The sequence below is a fragment of the Mesocricetus auratus genome, unplaced genomic scaffold, assembly GCF_017639785.1.
Source record: "Mesocricetus auratus isolate SY011 unplaced genomic scaffold, BCM_Maur_2.0 Super-Scaffold_100691, whole genome shotgun sequence".
Taxonomy (NCBI): domain Eukaryota; kingdom Metazoa; phylum Chordata; class Mammalia; order Rodentia; family Cricetidae; genus Mesocricetus; species Mesocricetus auratus.
Genome location: NW_024429267.1, coordinates 26903055 through 26924773, shown reverse-complemented (window position 1 = coordinate 26924773; position 21719 = coordinate 26903055). Strand labels below are relative to the sequence as shown.

General features: G+C 46.4%; 1 protein-coding gene across 1 annotated transcript in view; it reads right to left on the bottom strand.

Moving 5' to 3' along the window:
• Positions 1-21338, bottom strand: part of Nt5e (5'-nucleotidase ecto) — a 47840-nt gene extending 26502 nt beyond the window's left edge. Inside the window, exon 1 of the mRNA XM_005073660.4 lies at positions 20902-21338. Within this exon, the coding sequence (XP_005073717.1) occupies positions 20902-21246 (345 nt within the window). The 5' untranslated portion in view covers positions 21247-21338. The remainder of the gene's footprint in view (positions 1-20901) is intronic.
• Positions 21339-21719: the final 381 nt, after the last annotated feature.

The window sequence follows — 21719 nt, the reverse complement described above, 5'->3', positions numbered from 1 at the left end:
ACTGAGCAGCTCATCGGTGCTGTTCTACCCCAGAGTGTGACAACAGTTCAAGTTTTCATTTGTTGCTTCTTCAGTGCTGTTCCCTCCCTGAGAGTAGTGACTGTGCCTATCTTCTTGGTTTTATACCCTTTGAGTCTCTCCTCTATTCATAGACATCATTAGAGGACCAGATAGTCTTATTCACACTCACCCTCACCTCCAAACCTAAAAATTTCTGTGGAACTCTCTGGCTTCTAGGTCTGCATGACAGCTGCCACGTACCTATTTTCCCTTGGTGTTTCAACAGAACCCCAGGTTTTCATACTCAAAGAACCATCTCCGAGACTTGTCATGTGGGCCTGTGGCCCCCAAGTGTCAGGACCAAAGTCTCCTTGCCAAACGGCAGTGTTGGTGACCTTGTCCTACAGAGGACAATCCCAGTCAATCAAGCACAGCCAAGCCCTTCTCCTATCTCCTCTAGCCCTCTCCTAGAAGACAGTTGTTGAGGGCCTCATCACTTGTGTGCCTCGTAATACACTAATCTTGAGGAAGGAGAAGGATGACAGATACCCTCCTTATAACCTGAAATACCATATGAAAGGAAGGGGAAATTGTCACAGTTGCCACATGAAAGGCAGGAAGGTGGAAATAGCCGTGCTTTGGTGAAGTTCATTCTGGGAAGCCTGTTTCCTCTTGGTGAAGTGTGGCTGGTGGCCTGGTTTACTTTTGGTTACTGTAAAAAAACACAGTGACCACAAACAACTGGGGTGGGAAAGGACTTAGTTCTTCATACAGCAGACAGTGCATCACTGACCGAAATCAGGGAAGACGCTCAAGACAGGAATCCGATGCAGAGGCCGTGGAGGAGTGCTACTTACTGGCTTGGTCTGCCCTTTCTTATACCACCCAGGCTCACCTGCTCAGGGGTACACTGTCCTCTCCAGTCACTCATCAGTCAAGAAAATGCCCCGCACACATGCTCACAGTCCCCTCCTCCCAGTGACTCTAGTTTGTGTCGCATTGGCAAATACTAACCAGCACAGTTACCTTACTAGTTTTATTTATTTATTTATTCATTTATTTATGTGACAGGGTCTTTCTATGCACAGGTGGATCTCTGTGAGTTCGAGGCCAGCCTGGTCTACAGAGCGAGTTCCATGACAGCCTCCAAGACAACAGAGAAACCCTGTCTTGAAAAAAAAATCTAACTTTAAGAAACATGATATACTTACAGATGTGTTTTTAAAAATGAAAATGATAGTTACCCCTTAATGAGGCATGCAATTTGACACTCCAGAAACCCCTTCTCTCCATGCAGTTCCTTACAGATCTTCAATGCTAAGCCTGTGGGCTTTCTGGCTCAGAAAGTGTAACTTTTCCTTCCTTCCCTTCCTCCCTCTTCCCCGCCCCATGAGGATGTGGGAGTGTGTGGGGGGATTGTGGTGCATGCTTGTGACTGTGGGGACGTGTGTCTGTGCACATGCGTGGGAGACCAGAGCAGGGTGAGGTCAGATATCTTCCTCTATGGCTTACAGGCTTGAGAGATGGGCTGTCACTGAGCCTGGAACTGAGTGTTTCAGCTAGGCTGGTTGCCCACTGAACTCAGGATCTGCCTATCTCTGGCTCCAGTACTGAGGAAACAGGCACATGCAACCATACCTGACCAGTCCTCATGCTTGCAGAGAAACATTTGTATCAGGGGTTTACCCACTAAGCCATCTTCCTAGCTCCCTTTCCCTGTCTTTGCATCTCCCCTTTTTCGGACATCAGTTAAAATCCTAAACCCAGTTGCCATGACACCGGGCATTCTCACTGTCTCCAAAGACAATACCCGCCCACCTGGCCCTTCACTGTCTCATGCAGCTGCCCAGCGGCCTTCCACTGCTAAGCCCCTCTGCTTTCTTAAAGGCATGGTTCTTTTCTCTTTCTCCCACCTTCCAGCAGTCATTGAGATCTCTCTCGAGCTAGCCTGCTATGTTGTTGTCTTTTCCTCTCAAATTGCAATCACATTGTCCTCATGTTTCCTTCTGAGTCTGTTTTAAAAGAGGCCGCATGTTCTCTGGTCACATTCCCCATGGCCTCCCCTGACCCTAAGGGCTCCATTTCTCTCTATTCCATCACTGTTGTCTCACTGCAGTCCTGGTCCTTCTCTCTGGAGGCGACCATAGCTTTCTTTTTTTTTTTTTTTTTTTTTTTTTTTTTTGGTTTTTCGAGACAGGGTTTCTCTGTGGCTTTGGAGGCTGTCCTGGAACTAGCTCTTGTAGGCCAGGCTGGCCTCGAACTCACAGAGATCCGCCTGCCTCTGCCTCCCAAGTGCTGGGATTAAAGGCGAGCGCCACCAACGCCTGGCTCCGCGACCATAGCTTTCTAATGGGGCTTTTGGCCATTGCCATTCTCTTCCCTAAACCATCCTTTGAGTTGATGCCGGAGGGAACTTTCTGAACTGCAGGTTAGGCGGTGTCTCTCCACTTGCAGGAGCTGCCTTTAGGATCGTACCCATACCCCAAGGCCCCTCAGAGCTCTTCTTTGGGTACTGGCATTATCTCTCTCAGTCACACTTCTGGCACTGCCCACCCTCACCCACCAGCCCTGCCCTCTGGGAAAGGAAGCAGGGTTGGCTCTGCCGCTTACGACCAGGCATGTAGAAACACATTTCGAAGTCCACATCCTCTGAAAGGGCAACAGGTGAATAAAATGAAAGTGACAGCTAACACCTGCCAGCATTTGTTGTGCACTTGCTGAGTGCCACAATGAGGAAATGAGGAAAGAGGGATTTAAAAAAAAAACACAAAATAAACAAACTTCTAACCTGTGTGCTCTAGGCTGACCACAGGACAACAGCCAGCGTTCAGAAGTGAAGGACAAGGAGGGGGGGGGTCACGTGGGTCTTAACTGGCTGAGTTTGCCGGGCTTTCACCTGGTCTTGTGTTGTGTTTGGTGACAGATGAATGACAACAGGGGACACACTCAGATCCAGCCAGGCCTTGCTGCTCCCTGTGGAGTCTTTACCACTTTAAACACCTAATGGTCCTCCCAGGAGGGATGCTCTGAGGATCCCTGTCTGAGGGAGATGGCCCTCTCCATGACCCCCTTCCCTCTGGGTGGCCAGCCTCTTTGATGACAAACCCTTGAACCACAGCAGGGCACACTGTTGGGTGAGGACATGAAAACAAGAATCACTCACAGTGCCTGTTTTCCTCTTACAGTTAACTTTTCCCACAAGCGTTCATGTAGAAAATTCCATTGATGAATATTTCATATTCCCTTTTCCCCATTTGGGGTTCCTCCTGCTGCCTTATTCCTCTTGCACTTAGGAGAACTTCATAATTTATCAGCTTTTCAGGAGTATCATCCTTATCGCCAAATTCCCCAAACTGCTGACTCGCAGCAGCAGGCACTACAGGAGTGAGCTAAATGGATGGCTCTTATTTTACCCATCATTATCTTTTATAATAACAGCATAAAAATGCCTCAGGAAAGAGCTGTCCAAGAGAAGAACGCTGAGCAACACATGAGGAGTGACACAAAAGAGGAGACAGCCCTCCCTCAGTATATGTGAGGAAATGTTTTCAAGTCCCTTGGCAAACCACTCCCTCACTGGTAGAAAATGGCATGGCATTTGCCTGTGGCATATACATATGTTCCCATGAGTTTTGAATCATCCTTAGCCTGTTTAAATTGCCTTGCACAACACAACGGCTAATGTAATGTCATAGCATGCTGTTAGATCATAGTGCTTGGGGGAACACCAATAAGAAGATTATTTGAGCGCATTCAGTATGGACACAGTTTATTTTCTCCAGTTACCTTGGAACTGCCTTTGGTAGATTTATGAATCTGAGACTGCCCTACGATGCTCTTTGCCTTTTTTTTTTTTTTTTTTTGTCCTTTCTGGAAGTTCTCATATACAAACTGAAGTTCTCTGAAGGGTCCACGGACTGCTTGACCTTGGCTGACTAGAACATTGTGATTGTGGGGTGATGGAATGTTGTAGACCATGAGCCAAGGTCCTCTTGGGCTATTTTTGGTGTCTTTTAATAGCTACTGACTATCAACCTCTGTGTCTGACCTCACATTCTCTTGATAAAAACTCCTAGGAGTTTATCATCTTGCTAAACTTGACAATGCTAATCTTAATAAAATGATAAAATTTTTTTGAGACAGAATCTCTTATATCACAGTTGACCTTGAAGTTGCTGTCTGATTCCCCTTCTGTCTACTTCTGAAGCAGGAGAATTACCTGCCATGTTCAGTTTGTGTGGTTCTGGTGAGACAACTTAGGACTTCCTTTGGCTAAATACTCTACCAACTAAGCTGCATCTCCTGCTCCAATGCCCTTGACTCTTCAACCATCATCTTAGTCAAGAACCTGCCATGACTCAGAACCACATTCTCCTTTTGCTTTGTAGACAGTGAACAGACTTATAGACAGATTAAGTTCCTGGTCTTATATCTAGTAGTTAAAAGGATGTGAGGTCAAATACAGAGGTTGATAGTAAGTGGCTATTACATGAGACTAAAGATAGCCCAAGAGGACCTTGACTCTTCATCCACAGCATTCCATCACCCCATTGCAATGTTCCAGTCAGCCAAGGTCAAAGAGTCTACAGGCTTCTGCACAAATTGGGTTTCATTTATTCACTCATTTTATTCATTAACTAATCTGAGCTCATGACAACTTTATGTATTCACCAAATGCACTATTTTTGCCACTTAAGAGAGATGATCTTAGCAAAATAACCTTTTGTATCTCTAACACTAAAGTTAATGGGTTGTGATGTCAGCAACTGCTCCAACCCTGGGTCCTCCCTCTCCCCCACCATCTTTTGAGGAAAACACCTACAAGGAAAAGAACTGATGATCTAACAGAAAGACATTTCATACATTCATCTGTCCTGATTTGAATAGGAGTGACTCCCATATATTTGAATCCTAATCATCAGGTAGTGACACTACTTGAGAGGGATTAGGAGGTGAGGTTGTAGTAGGTGTGACCTTGTTGGAGGAAGTGTGTCACTGGTGGTGTGTGGGGAGGTGCTTTGAGGTTTCAAGAGCCCAGGCCAGGCCCAGTGGCACTCTCTTCTTTTCTTTCTTTCTCTTCTTTCTTTCTTTCTTTCTTTCTTTCTTTCTTTCTTTCTTTCTTTCTTTCTTTCTGTCTTCCTTCCTTCCTTTCCCTCCCTCCCTCCCCCCCTCTTTGTTTATTTAGTTTTTTGAGACAGGGTTTCTCTGTGTAGCTTTGGAGCCTATCCTGGCCCTTGCTCTGTAAACCAGGCTGGCCTCGAACTCACAGAGATCTGCCTGCCTCTGCCTCCCTAGTGCTGGGATTAAAGGCGTGCACTATCACCATTCAGTGGCACTCTCTTCTTCCTGCTGCCTATGGGTCGGAATACAGAACTGTCAGCTCTTTCTCCAGCACCTTGTCTGCTTGCATGCCGCCACAGTCCCTGAATGATAATGGAGTAACCCTCTGAAACTGTAAGGTAGACCCAGCTAAATGCTTTCCTTTATAAGTTGCTGTGGTCATGGTGTCTCTTCACAGCAACAAAACACTGACTAAGACACCTGGAGTGTTTGACATGCCAACACCAACTCTACGTGCCACTTAAAGTCACAAATGGCAGGAATAGAGGACTCAGTTCCTCTGTGACTCAGTATTCCATGGCTGCTAAATTCACTCTGAGGAATACTGTCATGTTTCTCCTGCCTTCTGTAGGTATGAAGTATTTACACAGGCTGTGGGTGGCCTGCAAAAGCCCTTTGGCCTTGGAGGAAGCGTCTGTTGACTGTAGGTAAGGCTCAGAGAGTCCTATGAATTAGCAACAGAAGAACGAAGTTATTTGAAGGTTTCTAATGCCAAGTTTCTGTTTTGGTTATTAAAAATAACCCGTAATTAGGGGAGATGGAAAACTTGTGCCTAAAGTTTGGCTTGGAATTCTCAGGCATTCTGTTATAAGCCAATGCTACTTTCCCTCTGGGGAAAAGCAATGCACATATGCAGAGAAAACTATAGATAATTATGAAGTTATCACATCTGTATTGACTTATTCATTTCCAACATGCTATATGTTGAGAGAATCCCAAGCAATATTCAATTATTAACTTTTGGATACTGATGAAATGGGAGGTAGCTCATACCCACTCAAGTTGAAGTACAAACAAATTCAGAAAACACAATGTGCCCCTTTCCTTGTCTGTGGCAGACTCCCATTAATGGGTTGAGTCGATCTTTTTTTTTAATGAATTCAGATCAAGTCTCTGACGCCCTCTTAACCCAGCAATGAAGGGAACAAATGTCAACCAGCCAGAGATGTCATTTTTCATGCCTTCACTAAGACAGTAATTATAAGCATGGAATCTATTTATAAATAATAAACTGTGCTTTTAGCCAGCAACAAATGCTAGAGGCATAATTTTAAATAAGGACAGACTCTTCTGACTTTTCTCTCTGAAACACACTTGGCAGCAATGTTCAGATGCTGCCGACGCTGCCCACACTGGCTGCAAGGCAGTGCACCAGCGGCTATAGGAGGAGTACCACACATCAATTCACGCATGTAGAAATGCTCTAGTTGGCGCAGAATAAGGGGATGAGTGGAGTGAGAATGTTCCTCAGGGAGTACGACCTAAGCTCCACACTGTTCTACAGTGTGGAGGAGGAGACAGAGGTCAGTGGCCACCTGATGATCCACTAAAGAACTAAAGAACTCTCGGTACAGCCAGGCAGTGGCGGTGCACGCCTTTAATCCCAGCACTAGGGAGGCAGAGAGGCAGGCGGATCTCTGTGAGTTCGAGGCCAGCAGGGTCTACAGAGCGAGTTCCTGGACAACAGGACAGCCTCCACAACAATACAGAGAAACCCTGTCTCAAAAAACCAAAAAGAAAAAAAAACTCTCAGTATTCTCAAATAGTTTAGCAAAATCTTCTATTTTCTTAATCTCTGAGTTGCAGCCGATGAGTCAAAACAATGTCCTCATTACTCAATAGTTAAAACATGTCCCCGCAGTCCAGGAAATGTGTCTACCAGAGAGTAGGTACTCATTGAGCATCAATACTAGTGAATGAGGAATCAGATAAACAGCTGGTGGGAAAATGAAAAGGCTGGGCGGGCTGGTGCACTCCTTTGATCTCAGCACTTGAGAAGCAGAAGCAGGCAGATCTGTATGAGTTCCAGGCTAGCCTGGTCTACACGCCTAGTTCTAGGTCAGCCAGGGCCTATGTAGTAAGACCCTGTCTCAAACAAGCAAACCAAAGAAACAAACTCCAAGACTATAGTTATTAGTTCAGTTGCCCAGGGGAGCCTCATTTGAGAGATCTACAACCCTGTGCCTGCATCATGTTCTCTGATGGGGGAAACAGCATCAAACTCAGTCCCCGGTCCCAGCTAGCAAGCAGAGTTCTGCTTTGAAAGCCTGTCACAAAACAAACATTTAGCAGGAAATGGAGCAGCAAAATAAGGGAACCACATAGCACCCAAAACTAAAACTCCTCTCTAGCCACTACACAGTTAAAAATGCCCTGAGTCGATCTGATTGCCATGGGCAGTTCTGTTTTTTTTTTTTTTTTTTTGTATGTGTACAGTGTTCTGTCTGCATGTATCCCTGAAAACCAGAGGAGGGAACCAGATCTCATCACAGATGGTTGTGAGCCACCATGTGGTTGTTGGGAATTGAACTCAGGATCTCTGGAAGAATGGCCAGTGCTCTTAACCTCTGAGCCATCTCTCCAGTCTGCTATGGAACAGTTCTTAGGAGCTCTTGGGCAACAATGTTGGTTGCTGGTTACTTTGCCTTGACTGCTAACTGGAGAAATTTTTGTTTTTCCCTTTTTTTTTTTTTTGACAGTCTCATGTAGCATAGGTTGGCCTTCCATCTGATAAGTAGCCAAGGATGACCCTGAACTCCTGATTCTCCTGCCTCTACCTCCCAAGTGCTGGATTACAGATGTGACCATGGTTTGTTTCTGCAGTGCTGGGGATGATCCTCAGGGCTTCCTGCATGCTAGGTACGTGCTCTGTTGCTTGAGCTACATCTGGAACTGTTCAAATGGCTGCTTCTCCCTTCTAGTCCTGCCAGCAAAGTGGGTTACAGGCAGGAGATCAAGGAGTGGAGAGGAGGTCTACCCCGCCTCCAAGATTATTTCAGGGGACACTGTGGAGTCAGCTGGAGTAGTTTGGTGATCATGATCCCTCTCCTCTCCTCTTCCTCTGCTCCCGATTATACACTGACGAAGGATGCTTCAGCTACATCAGCTACTAGAATAATATTGAAAGAACGAACCACTCCAGAGGACACATATGGCCCCAGGTGTGGGAAACACCCAGAAGCATAATGATACTAGAGAAGTCTATCACATCCATGTTCTACCCCAATGCCCCAAAGTGATGCTGCTTCTGCAGCTGCTCTGCCCCTCAGAAGATACATCTACTATGCCCACAGTCTGCAATACCAAGTTGCCCCCATATAGTCCACTTTAGGGTCTTCTAACTAGTCCTTCAGCTGCGGGCCCATGGCTTCATCCGTGCACTGCAGGCAACCAGAGTGAGCCGTGTCCCAAACAACACACCTACCTCTTGCCTCTGAGTTAAATTCACCCCAGACTCCCTACCTCCCAAGGAAATAAGCATCCCTGCCTCTTTGGATACTGTAGTGGTGTGAAAGAAAAGGGCTCCCAAAGGGAGTGGCACTATTAGGAGATGTGGCCTTGTTGGAGTAGGAGTGGTCTTGTTGGAGGAAGTGTGTCACTGTAGAGGTGGGCTTTGAGATCTCATATATGCTCAAGCCACGCTCAATGAGACAGATCACTTCCTTTTGCTGGTGGGTCAAGATGTAAGAACTCTTAGCTCCTTCTCTAGAATCACGTTTGCCTGCATGCTGTCTTCCCACCATGATGATAGTGGATTAAACCTCTGAACCTCTGAGCTGTAGGTGAGCCGCCATAATTAAATATTTTCCTTTATAAGAGTTGCTGTGGTCATGGTGTTTCTTTGCAGCAACAGAAACCCTAAGACAGGTACCATGCAGATGCTTCTGCCCTCCCAGTGATGCCCTTAGCTGCATTATCTATACTACTAAACTTCCAGGTGCCCTCAGTTCTAGGAAAACTAAATCCCCCAAGTGCACGGAGACGCTTAGGATGCCTCAGTGACATGTCCACTGCAGACTTCTCTCTTCGAATGTGTCCACAAAGCCTCATGCACATCTCTCATGCCACTTGTCCTCAGTGTGGCTGTGTGTTCACACATCAGCTGTCTTTGTACCCTCAGGGATACCAGGTGAGTCACGCCAGTATCTACTGAATGAGAACTAAAACCACCCACTCTATCTTCTCCTTTTAAATGGGCTCCATTTTTCTCTGCTATGATGTGTGAGCCATTAAAACTTTGCTGAAGGCAGGATATAAAATGAACTTTGTAAATAGTAGGTATGTGATGCCTTAGTTTTATAGGGAGAAAAGCCAGGTTGCTAGGCAACTGCTAAAATATCTAGCCAATTGCTTTCCTACCTCCGGCTCCTCTCTAAACAACTGCCAGGTTCTTGTGTTTTCATTTCCTATGTTTTAATTTACAAGTTACCTTCATATGTTTGTTAATATCTCTGTGGCACTTCTCAGTGAATGGAACATATTTTTAAAAAAAAATGTAAAGCAGGGCATGGTGCTATATTCTGGTAATCCCAGCACTTGGAATTTGAGGCCTTGCTGGGCTACACAGCTCACCTTAACTCAAAATGACAACAGCAAAGTGTTGAGTTGTTCTCTGTGTGTCTGGGGTGTGAGCACATAAACTATTTGGATTTAACAAAGGGAATTTGGAAGAAGATGGAACTTTGTAAAAAGTCTACTTTTACCAGAAATTTAAGGTAATTGGTTGGTCTATCAAGGGCTGCCTTTATATGAATTAGACAACAGATATCTTGTAGCTTTGGTTTTGTTCATATAAGAATACAAAATATTGGTAAATTTAAAATATGGGGAATTAAAAAAAAGACAAAGTATGATACAAAGGAAGTTCACACTTTTGTGTTGCACACTAGGCCTGTTCACACACTAGGTCATTTTATCTTAATAGTGCTATGAAACAGGCGCTACTATTTCCCATTTTCATAGATGAGGAAACTTAAGCACTGATTCCTATAACTAGCAAGTGGCAGAGCTGAGACCTGAGCAATGGTAGTGAGGCTTGAGTAGCCACACAGGGCCTTTACTATGTCTAGCTGCAGCCAATCTGCATGAATGGTAGAGGTGAACATCACTTAGCTTCTTACTAGTTTTTTATAAGGCTCTGGAATGCCAAGTAGAAACATCATAATCTTTGTCTTATGGATGCTTGAAGGGCAGACTGGAAGCAAGGATAGAACATGTCTCTATCTACCAACCACCCACCCATCCATTTATCCACCCACCCACCCAACCATCTATCCATCACCTATCTATCTACCTACCTGTCTACTCATTCAAACACCATCCATCTATATCCATCCATCCATTCCTGCATCATCTATCCATCTGTCTGTCTTTCCACCTATCTAAATATCCTCCATCCATCTATGAACCATCCATCCATGCATCTACCCATTCATTAAACACATGGGGAACACATGTGTGAAGATATAGGTACATTATGCATCTTAGGAACTACAGAATATCAGAGAACAAGTGTAGCACCAATAATAAAAACTCAGAGACAGATATTGGGGTTCAAACTGAAGATCAGAGAAGCAAAGCAATGAACCAGTAGCTCTTACCTCTACCAGGGCTGAAATGGAGATCTTGTCTTCCCTGTGACTGGAAACTAAATCTCCACATAGGACCCTTTGCTTCTTCCTTATAAACCTCTCTAGTGCTGGGATTAAAGGCATGAGCTCTGTTTCTCTTTTAGACTGATTCACTCTCATGTAGCCCAGGGTGGTCTTGGACTCACAGAGATCTCCTGAATCCTGGGATTAAAGGTGTTTACACCACTGCCTGGTGTCTATGACTAACTAGCGTGGCTAGCTTTGCATTCTGACCTCCAGGCAAGCTTTATTAAATCATAAACAAAATATCACCACAGACAAGCTTCACCTAAGGGAAAAGAGGTTTACTAGCAAATAGTCTCAATGGTATAAACAAATAGGGAACTGAAAACAAGGGGAGGATAGGTAGTGAAAAAATGTTCCAAGTGAAGAAAAGAGTCTTAACCATGCCAGAGGAAAATAAGGAAAGAAGAGATAATTTAAGAGTAGTAGAATATGCCTAATTCAGAAGAAAAGAACTTCTTTTATAATCTATTAACTCAATTGTAATCATGTCAAAAGGCTCTTTATCAGAGATTGGAAGCATATTCATTTAGCGAGTGGTAGCATAACTCTTCAGTAAGCCCTATAATGTAAGACTTGTAGAGACATATTGGTCTATTACACAACAACAGCCTTCCAAAGCATGCTTGATTTTATTGAACCCTATCTGATACCATGGACTGAGTCTAGTATTGGGCTATCCTCCATTTTCACAGCCATGAACAAGGAATGCTGGCTGTGGTGGGTGAGTGTAACATCCCACTGAATGGCAGAAAGGATCCTGGGGTCTGGTCAGCTTGCCTGTATTGCCGACATCAGCTGAAAGGATCAATGGATGAAAAAGTATAGAACAAATAGCATTTCACACTGTCTGTACCATCTGGAGAATATAGACTTTTTACACATGCAAAATATGCATGGCACAGTCATGTTAAGAATTAACAGGTCCAGGGAGGTTCATCTCTCAAGAGATAGTGAACACCAGCTAATGTGTACATTATATATAAAAGCAATTATTTATGTGAGGGAAAAGAAGCATCTAGAGAAATTGTAGTTAATTAATTGATTGATTTTATTTTATGCACATGAGTGTTTTGCTTTCATGTATTAACATCCATCACATTGTGTGTCTGAACCAGCATCGGATTCCCTGGAACTGGAGTTATGGGTGGCTGTTAGAGGGGATCCTAGGATCTAGGATCTAGGATCTAGGATCTAGAGGGGATCCTAGAACTGAACCAGGGTCCTCTGCAAGAGCAACAAATGCTCTTAACTGCTGAGCTGTCTCTCCAGCTCACTTAGAGGATTTTAAAATCTACTTATGGGACTAGAGAAAACCAGTGCTAAAGGAACATAAACAGCACTCAGTGTTCATGGATGAAGTACAGAAGGCTGCCAGAGTGATGTGTGATGGGTTCTTTTCAATCCCAGTTAATAAATCCAGATGCCTAGACAGGGCAAGGTGAACAAAGAGGCTGCCTCTGCCCCTCCTTCAGTCATCCAGAGCCAGTGTCACCTAGCCCTACTGTTAGTATTGAGGCATCAGTACTGGCCTGTCTTTGGAGTTCTGATAGGATACTCCCTTAGCTGCAGCCACTAAGAGCACTATCTGTGCAGGTCCACTATGTTCCCTTTTAAAAACGCCCTACCCACCTCCCATCCCCCCCCTCTTTCTCTCCCTCTCTCTGTCTGCCCCCCCCTTCCTCTCTTCTGCTGCTCCTTTCTCTGGAGGCAGGTCTCCCCCCCACCCCCTTCCCTTTTTATGATTCCATTCCCTAATAAAGGCCTCTGCTTAAACCCTGCCACATGGCATCTTTCTCTCTTGTGCTGCTTTTCTTAAATCACAACACCCACTCTAGCCTAGAACTCTGACAGGGAAGCGGAGGCTGTGGCCACAGCCTCCACAGCTGCGGGTCCCCTCATGCCTGAGGCTTGAGAACCAGTTCTCTAATTCAAGAACTCCCCTAATACAACCTCTACAGTCTGGAATGTAAAACAATAATTGGCTAAAATTTAGCTGGTCATGGTAGTATAAGCCTTTAACCCCAGAACTCTGGAGGCAGAGGCAGGTGGATTCCTGTGAATTCAGGGCCATGTTGGTATACAAAGTAAGGAGTTCCAGGCCAGTCAGGGCTCCACAGAGAGACCCACTTTCAAAAATACAAAAGAAATATATAATAAAAATGCATTAAGTTTCATCTCATTTTGTTAGCACGCACGTTACACGTGAGCGTAAGAGGGTAACTTGTGGGAGTCAGTTCTATCCTTTCATCATTTGGGTCCCAGGGATCAAACCCAGGTCATTACTCGTGAGCAGGCACCTCTACCCCCGAGCCATCTTGCAGGCCCACTTTTAGTTTTTCATAAAACAATCACCGGTTTGGCTTCTAGCATGGGGTGGAAGTTGTGGGAAAGGATCACACTGTCATCTAGACTGCTTTCAAGCTGCTTAAACTAACATTGCTCTGTGGTTAAAAGCCTGAATGAGCCCTGCCCACTGGAATACATTCCAAGCACTAAGTTTCACCCCAGAGCCTGTACATTATCCTCAGTAGTTGGCACAAAGCTGGCACTCAGTGGCACTCCATGAAGATCTGTGGGCTTAATAAACAACTTCAAAGCAACAGTCTGGAAGGAGGCTACTGCCTCTCCTGTTTCCTAGGGCATCATTTCTACTACAAGGAGAGTAGCTCTCCACAGAGCACTCTGGACACATTTTCACTTGAAGACAGTACCTGGGAGGAGGCTATCTCTCCACCAGGAAATGGTTGCCTTATACCCAAGTATCTGTAAGATCTATGAGGGAGAAATAAGTCACCAAGCAAACTTAGCTTTGAGTGTAAAATTAAGTTCAAAGACATACTGAGTAAAGTTGGCAGATCAGAAACTGACAGAAGGCTGGGCCGGAGTCTCGGTGCTGAGAATTCACGCGCAAGAGACCATTGTCTCTAAACCTACTTTTTAGACAGATATGCCATTTGTTGTTGTTGTTGTGTTTGTTTTGTTTTTTGAGACAAGGTTTCTCTGTGTAGCTTTGGAGCCTATCCTGGCACTTGCTCTGTAGACCAGGCCAGTATCGAACTCACAGAGATCTGCCTGCCTCTAACTCCTGAGTGTTGGGATTAAAGGCGTGTGCCACCAACACCCAGCCGACAGATATACAACTTTTAAATTCACATAGGTGACATAAAACCTGGAGTGGGTTAAAGTTGTGGCTTAGTGGCAGGGTGCTTGTCTTCATGCTCAACGTCTCAGGTTAGGGTTTGAAATAGCAGGTTTCCGCTGTCAAGGGTGTCTGTGACTTGATTGTTCCCACCAAAGCTTACATTGAAATTCCATCTTCATTGGAAGGTATCAAAAAGTAGGACCTTTAGGAGTAGTTGGGTCATGAATGGATTGCTGGGTTATAGTAACAGCGGCTTTGTTATAAAAAACACTTTGGCTGTGCCTCCTGCATGAGTCCCTTCCTCCATGTGAGGCCTAGAATTGCCTCAGGACCCTGTAGTGAGTATCTGCCAGCAAGGAGGGTGCTTCCTGATCTTGAACTTCTCACAGAGGTCAGAAACATGAGTGACAATGTTTCCTCTTGTTCTTATAGAGCATCCAGTCTCCGGTATTTTATAATAGTAACAGAGAACCCAAGAACAGAGAGAGGAGCTTAAACGGATGAACCAATGGCCTTATGCAGTAGTATCAAAAGCCACCCACTACCGTGATGCCCCAGACTTGAGCCCTCTTAGACATCTTTGCTTTACACCTGTCCTGCTTGGGGAGCATTGTTTTTGGTCAACTTGACAGAAGCTCAAGTTATCTGGGAAGAGGAACCTCAGTTGAGAAAATGGCTGCAGGCCAGTTTGAGCAAGCCAGGACTAGTGAGCCAGGAAGCAGCACTCCTCCATGGCTTAAGCTTCAGTTCCTGCTTGCCTCCAGGTTCCTGCCCTGCGTGTGTTCCTACCTTGATGCCCCTCAGGGATGGACTGTTACCAGGAAGTGTAAGATGAAATAAGCCCTTTCTTCCCTAAGTTTTGTTTGGTTATGGTATTTTGTTATAGCAACAGAAATCATTACTGAGACAAGACCCTCCCTCAGCCATCCCCATCCACAGATGACGAACAAAGACCACTCTCCATGGATGCACATTGCCAAGTGCTTCTCATTATCGCCTCATCTATACCTGTGTACCTGTGGGGTGGATCACTCTTCTTTAACTCAACCTTAAGGGATCAAACTCAGGTTATCAGGCTTGCACACCAAGTAGTTTTCCCGTAGCTGAAGCTTTTGTTTAATTTGTTGTTTGTTTTGTTTTTGGCGTCAACCAGGTCTCCAATTTTCTGAAACCCTGACTAGGTGTCCAACAATTCAATCCTGGCACTACCTACCTTGACTTGGTGCCATTTCTCAGGAGTTACAGGACTCTGTCACACAAAGCTGTGCCCATTCTGGCACCCCGTCCAGAGGCTTGGGCCACCTGTACTTCTAACAGACCAGTTACAACTGAAGATTCTTATGACCTCATCCTCACATTTGATAACTATCTAGAAGAATGGAACTTCAAAGGCTATTATTACTGGTTTATTGTGAAAGATGCATTTAGGAATAACCAAATGGAAGGAATGTCCAGAGCAAGGCACAGGGCATAGGTCAAACAGAGCCTCGGTGCCCTTTCAGGCACCCCACCCTCCAGAACCTCCAGAGCTCATCAAATTCGGTGTTTAGGAAAGAGCCTGACAGCTTAATCTCCAGCCACACCCCACTGCAGGTGGGTGGATGAGGTTAGGAATTCCAATTCTCTAACCCACTAATCTAAGAGTCAGGTATTTCTCAGCACTGGGTTCCACCCTGAGGCTGTCTAGAGTTCAAAGCAAACTCGTATGAGCTCAAACCATTAGCCTCAAAGATGCTCTTTATGTATCACAAAGGACACTTACTTCCTGACACTTGAAAGCTCTTTAAGCAGGTGGGACCACAGTCACCTTCTACAGGAAGCTACAATTGTCTCTGATCTCCATGACAAAAGAGCGCATCTCAGAGGTCGGTTAACAGCCTGGTCTACAGGAGCTAGTTCCAGGACAGCCTCCAAAGCCACAGAGAAACCCTGTCTCTAAAAAAACAAGCCAAAACAAAAAACTTCTGTCTCAGAGTCTTGTCTCAGTTTCACTTTGGTCCAGGCCTCCACACCTTCGCCCTTCACTGAACAGAAGCACCTCCCAGGGATGACACTTGAGGATGTGCTTATTAAACAGTCGGCTGGAGAGGGAAGCAGTGGTCAGTTCTCACAGGCTGCTGTCTTAGAAGGCAGGGAAGGAGCCTGGTGGTGGTGGTGGCAATTAAAGGCAGCAGTGCACACCTTTAATCCCAGCAGAGGCAGGCGGATCTCTATGAGTTTAAGGCCAGCCTGGTCTACAGAGCTAGTTCCAGGACAGCCTCCAAAGCCACAGAGAAACCCTGTCTCGAAAAACAAAACACAAAAAACAAACAAACAAACAAACAAAACAAAAAAGAAGGCAGGGAAGGTAGGAGCAATTGCATTTCCAGAGGGAGTCTTGGTGATTTGAGCTTGAAATTAACAAACTGTTACATAAACTCTCAAGAACACAGATGCAGGCCAAACAGACAAACAAATACGAAATTTTGGTTATTAAATATACCAATTAAGGATTTCTGTTCTAAAAGGTAAAGAATTGAACAACATAGTAGCATCATCAAATTTATGTCTAAAATAGATCATAGGTCAATGGTTAGAGTGTTCCAAAGCAAAGCAAATCCAATGGAAAAGAAATGAAAAAAACCATAAACATGCCATCGGAGAAGAGGACGCCCAAAAGATTCACAATCTTATCAAAAGATGCTGAAACTACCTAATTATTAGAGGAATACAAGCTACTGACAAGCTGGATAGAGGTAAGAGTAGGCAAAGATAGGTCTTAAGGAGATGGCTCAGTAGTTAAGAGCACTTCCTGCTACTCTTGCAGAGGACAGGAATTTGGCACCCAGCACCACTTCCAGTAACTCCATCTCTCCAGAGGATCTGATGCCCTCTCTGGCCTCCACAGGCACCAACACACATGAATGCGCACGCGGGCACGCGCGCACACACACACACACACACACACACACACACACACAAATAAAAATATCTTCTTTTTAGCCGGGCGCTGGTGGCGCACGCCTTTAATCCCAGCACTCAGGAGGCAGAGGCAGGCAGATCTCTGTGAGTTCAAGGCCAGCCTGGTCTACAGAGTGAATTCCAGGACAGCCTCCAAAACAATACAGAGAAGCTCTGTCTTGAAAAACCAAAAAACCAAAAACCTTCTTTTGAAGAAGAGGTAACGATACAGAGATTAATCCTCCACCCAGAGGGAGCAAAGGAGTAGGCTTTAATCCTTCAGGAAGGCAGCTGGCAATCCTTTGCCAAAGAAAGAACCGAGCAAGCACACACATTGCCACCAGCAACTTGACCCTGGCATATGGAAATCCTCACAGTGGAACCTGCAGTAGATATCTGGAACAGCTGAGTTGTGAGGCAGGGGATTGGCTAGAGACCATCTCCAAATCCATCAGAGACTGATGTATGAAGACGTCATGCTGTACCATGATGCACACATATAGAGTGAGGTGGGGAAATCATGAAAACACGATGAGTGTCGTGGTTTGAAGGAGAACGGAGTCCATAGGCTCTTAAGTTTGAACACGTGGTCCCCAGTTGGTGGAATTGCTTGGGAAGGGTTAGGACGTGTGGCTTTGCTGGAGATGTGTCACAGGGGAGGGAGGGCTCTGAGGCTTCGAAAGAGACACACCATTCTTAGTGTGCCCCGGTCTGTCCACCTCCTCCTTGCGGATCGAGATGAGCGCTCTCGATTGTTCCTGATACAGTGCCTTGGCTCTGCCATCATGGACTCTAACCCTCTGAATCTGCAGTCTAATTAAAGGCTTTCTGTAATGAGCTGCCTTGGTCATGCATTTTGTCACACCAATAGAAAAGTAACTGAGACAGGAACACAGAAGCAGCATTTGGGAGGTGGAGGCAGGAGGGTCAGAGGTTCAGGGACATCCTCTACCACATTGCAACCTAGAGGCCAGTTTAGACCTTAAAAAGAAAAGTATTCCAGGACAGTCTAGACAATGGTGCTTAGAAAAGACAATGGAGGAGAGGCTAGTGTCGTCCATGCTAGGCTGTCGGACCCGCATAAACTTGGCAGATACCAGGTTCTCTTCCTCCCAAACCCCAGAGTGTAGGAAGTTAAGCTTTAGTGAGCGCTCACGGCGTGAGGGACTAGGGGTTTCTCATTGTACCATGCGCTGCTTACAGGCTGGTGGTTAGCACTCCTCCTCTTTCCCAGCTAAGGAAACAAGGCTAAGAAATAATCAGGCCAAAAGGAAGAAAAGAAGAAAATCCCCCCGCCGCCGGGCGTTGGTGGCGCATGCCTTTAATCCCAGCACTCGGGAGGCAGAGGCAGGCGGATCTCTGTGAGTTCGAGGCCAGCTTGGTCTACAGAGTGAGTTCCAGGACAGCCTCCAAAGCCACAAAGAAACCTTGTCTCGAAGAAAATCCCTCAAGCAACTCCTTGTGCTCTTTTCCTGCCTTCCTTTCTCCTGGTTTCAGAAGAAGAAGAAGAAGGAGAAGGAAGAGAAGGAGAAGACAAAGACGAAGATGAAGACGAAGAATCAGTACTGTGCTTTCCTGACCTCTGAGCTATTTTATGCAACAGCTTGCTGTGTCTTCCTTCTCATAACCCAGGGGACAGTAGTCCTTCCACTAGGACAGACAGGACAGACAGCTGCAGCACCTGGCTGCTTCTGTCAGCCTCTCCAGGTTTCTGCCTAGCAGCAGGGCCCAAGGGGGTTTTCAGGCTCATCCTGCTCCTCCGTAGCTATCAGAGGAGCTATCTTGGGAGTGTGGCAGGTCTAGAGACTACAAACCCATCTCCAAAGCTCCTGCTCTAATTTCCGAGGCTAAACAGGGAATGGGGAGACACTCCTCTATAGCTGTTCATTCTGATCTGGGTTCTCCAAGCATCCCAGAATCAAGACATAGCAGGTGGCTGAGATAGGGAATTTTACAACAGAAGAAAAATAAACTCCCAAGGCTTGGTAGAATATAAGCAAAATGACAGTGTAAATCCGCTGTAAGACAGGAAGGCTGCAGAGCCGAGCCCACGCTGCATGCTACACTAGCTGGGGTTCGCACAGGTCAAATCACAGGTGTAAAAACCCACCCACAACTCACCCCAAGGATGAATTCTGAGGGCGGCATGGAAAGCTATGGACTTTGCCATTCCCTTACCTCCCACTCAGCGTCGGTCAGCGCAGCTTATTTTTCCTTAGGCCCCAGTCCAATTATTTTGAGGGAAATTTGTAAGAAAGCAATTCCATCCCACAGAAAAGCCTTCTAAACGTTTAAGGATGATGAGCTCTAACTTGCAGCACACCGTTGTGGCCTCATCTAGCTGCACGGTGAGCCTGTCCTGTCTTAGAGGGGCCATATTTCTACTAAGGAATATTTACACAACTGAGGAGAAAGGAGTGTTAGAAAAAGGAAATGCTGAAAGTTGTGATTTGTACATGAAATCAAAACAAACTCGTGCAATGTTTATCCTACCCTTCTGGGGGAAGTAGAGCTAGTTAACAATCCAATTATGTAAATGTTTGTACTGCCATACTGCTTCCAAAGCTTCAAGCAGGCCTAGCTGTGGAAAAAGAGGATTGAGACACCACAGAGCTCTTGAGACCTGCGATTCTCCTGCCGACCGGCTGCTGGGCATGGCCTTCCTCCATCAACTCTGGAGGTTTAGAGGGGTCAGAACCGCCCTTGCTTTAGAGCCTCAAGTCAGCATTCCCTCGGGAGGGACCCCTCCCCTTCTCTGACCTCTGAGCTGTTTGGGTACACAGCGGCTAGTCCTTTCCCTTCCACACCCTCTGGTTTCAGAGCTCTGGGCACCCGCCCTGTTATTTCTCTTGCAAAGCTCTGCCATTTTCCCCTACAACCGGACAGAATCGTTTACTCCAGGGACCCGTGTAGGTTGAATGTGAGTGGTAGGTGGATTGATTTCTACATTTCAGTTCTCTTTATTTGGTTGTTCTTTGCCCCTTCTCAACAAGCAATGCTCACGTCCAACAGAGTGTTGGGAAGTGAAGACTAAACTTTCACATTTTAAGATCTCTCTCTCTCTCTCTCTCTCTCTCTCTCTCTCTCTCTCTCTCTCTCTCTCTCTCTCTCTCTCTCTCTCTCCTCCCTCCTTCCTTCCTTTTGAGACAGATCTCATGTTCCCTAGGCTGGTCTCTCTATGTAGCCAAGGATGACTTTGAACTCCTGATCCTCTGGCCTCCATGAGGCTTGTCTCACATTCCTAGTTTGTGCAATGCTATGGGCCTATGGAATTCTAAGCAAGCACTCTAAAGATCCAACTGCACTCCCAGGTTCCTTATCCCTCAAGCTGGTCTCTTCTAGAGTCTCTACAGTCAAGCAGGTTTTATTAAGCCCTTAAAATCCCACCTTTGCTGCATTTGTGTTCTCTCTGAGATTTCTTTTTCCTCGAACCCGTGTAGCCTGGGAGTAGCAAGAACTAACAGCTATGGAGATCATATTATGTGCACCCAATGCTTTGAAGTAAATGGGTTTTTTTTCCATTTTATAGAAGATTCAGCCACCGAGGCCTAATAATAACTTGCATATGTCTCAGAACAGTAGCTGCACTGGAAATCTACCTAAGGAGTTCAGTTTGTGGTGCTCAAACTTCAGTACCAACCGGGTAGGGTGTCCATCTGCTCCCCTCTCCCCTTGGGGGCTGGTGACCTGAATAAATTTTTTGATCCTATTTTCCTTTCAGTAAAGTAGCGATGAGATGTTTCTTTGAATTATTGAACAGATAGGAGACGTGGAGTAGCCTGAGATCGGTCTCCAGTGTTCCTATGTACCCACACTCAAGCAGGATCCCTCTTTAAAAGCTCAGTTCACTGTGGGTCCCCAATAACATCAGTTTAAGACAATCATCCATCCAAGAGACACCCGTCTCCATTGACGCTGCACACTAGCCTGAGTCGAATTACACTTGCTCATCTCTTGAGTGTTTCTTTGCCTGGCTGCTAGAGAGTTCTCCAGCCCCTCCCTCTGGATCTGGCTCTCCAACCCCGCGACCCTTCTCCTTACCATGGCATCGTAGCGCAGGATGTTCATGAAGTGTGCCACTTCGATACCTTTGTAAACGGTGAACCAGATGGTACCCTGGTACTGGTCACCGGCATCTAGCAGCAGCACGTTGGGTTCCTCCCTGCGGATCTGTTGTACCTTGGTGTAGAGCCTTGCCACGCCGCCCACGCACTGGCTGGCGTTGAGGCACTTGGTAGAGTCCTCACTGGTCTGCTCCAGCCGGCTGTGCACGTCGTTGGTGTGTAGGATCGTGAGCTCCCAGGTTCTGGCTGCTGGCCACAGAGACAGCAGCGCGCCCAGCGCGAGGAGCAGCCACCTGGGTGCGGGAGCGGCTGCGGGACGCATGACTGACTAGAGCGCGTTGAGCGGGTGGACTGGCCCGGAGCCGGGCGAGCGCCGGCCACCCTAGCCTCCGCTAGGCAGCAGGGTGGAATAGGGAGGGGCGGGGCCTGACGCGCCTCCTCCAGCCCCAGGCCCTCCCGCTAGCAGGGAGTCAGTCACCCGATCCGACCCTGGCACCCAGGCACCCGGGAGCGTGGGGCCTGGCACACTCAGCCCGCAGGAACAGAGAAGAGGTTGTTCGTGCGGTGAGCGGGCACCTTGGAGAGCCAGGGTGCTGCAGTCCCCGGCGGCGGTAGCAGCTATAGGAACCGCTTCGCCGATCCTCACCTCTTGCGAGCCCCGATTTCTCGAGAAGAGTGCACGGTTTGTGCTGCACTGTGGCTTCTTGCCGAAAAAGGAGATGGGGTGGGAGAGAGAGGAGACCAGAGCCTAGTCGGGAGGAGCGCTCTGCAGTTGCCACGATGGGACCAGGACAC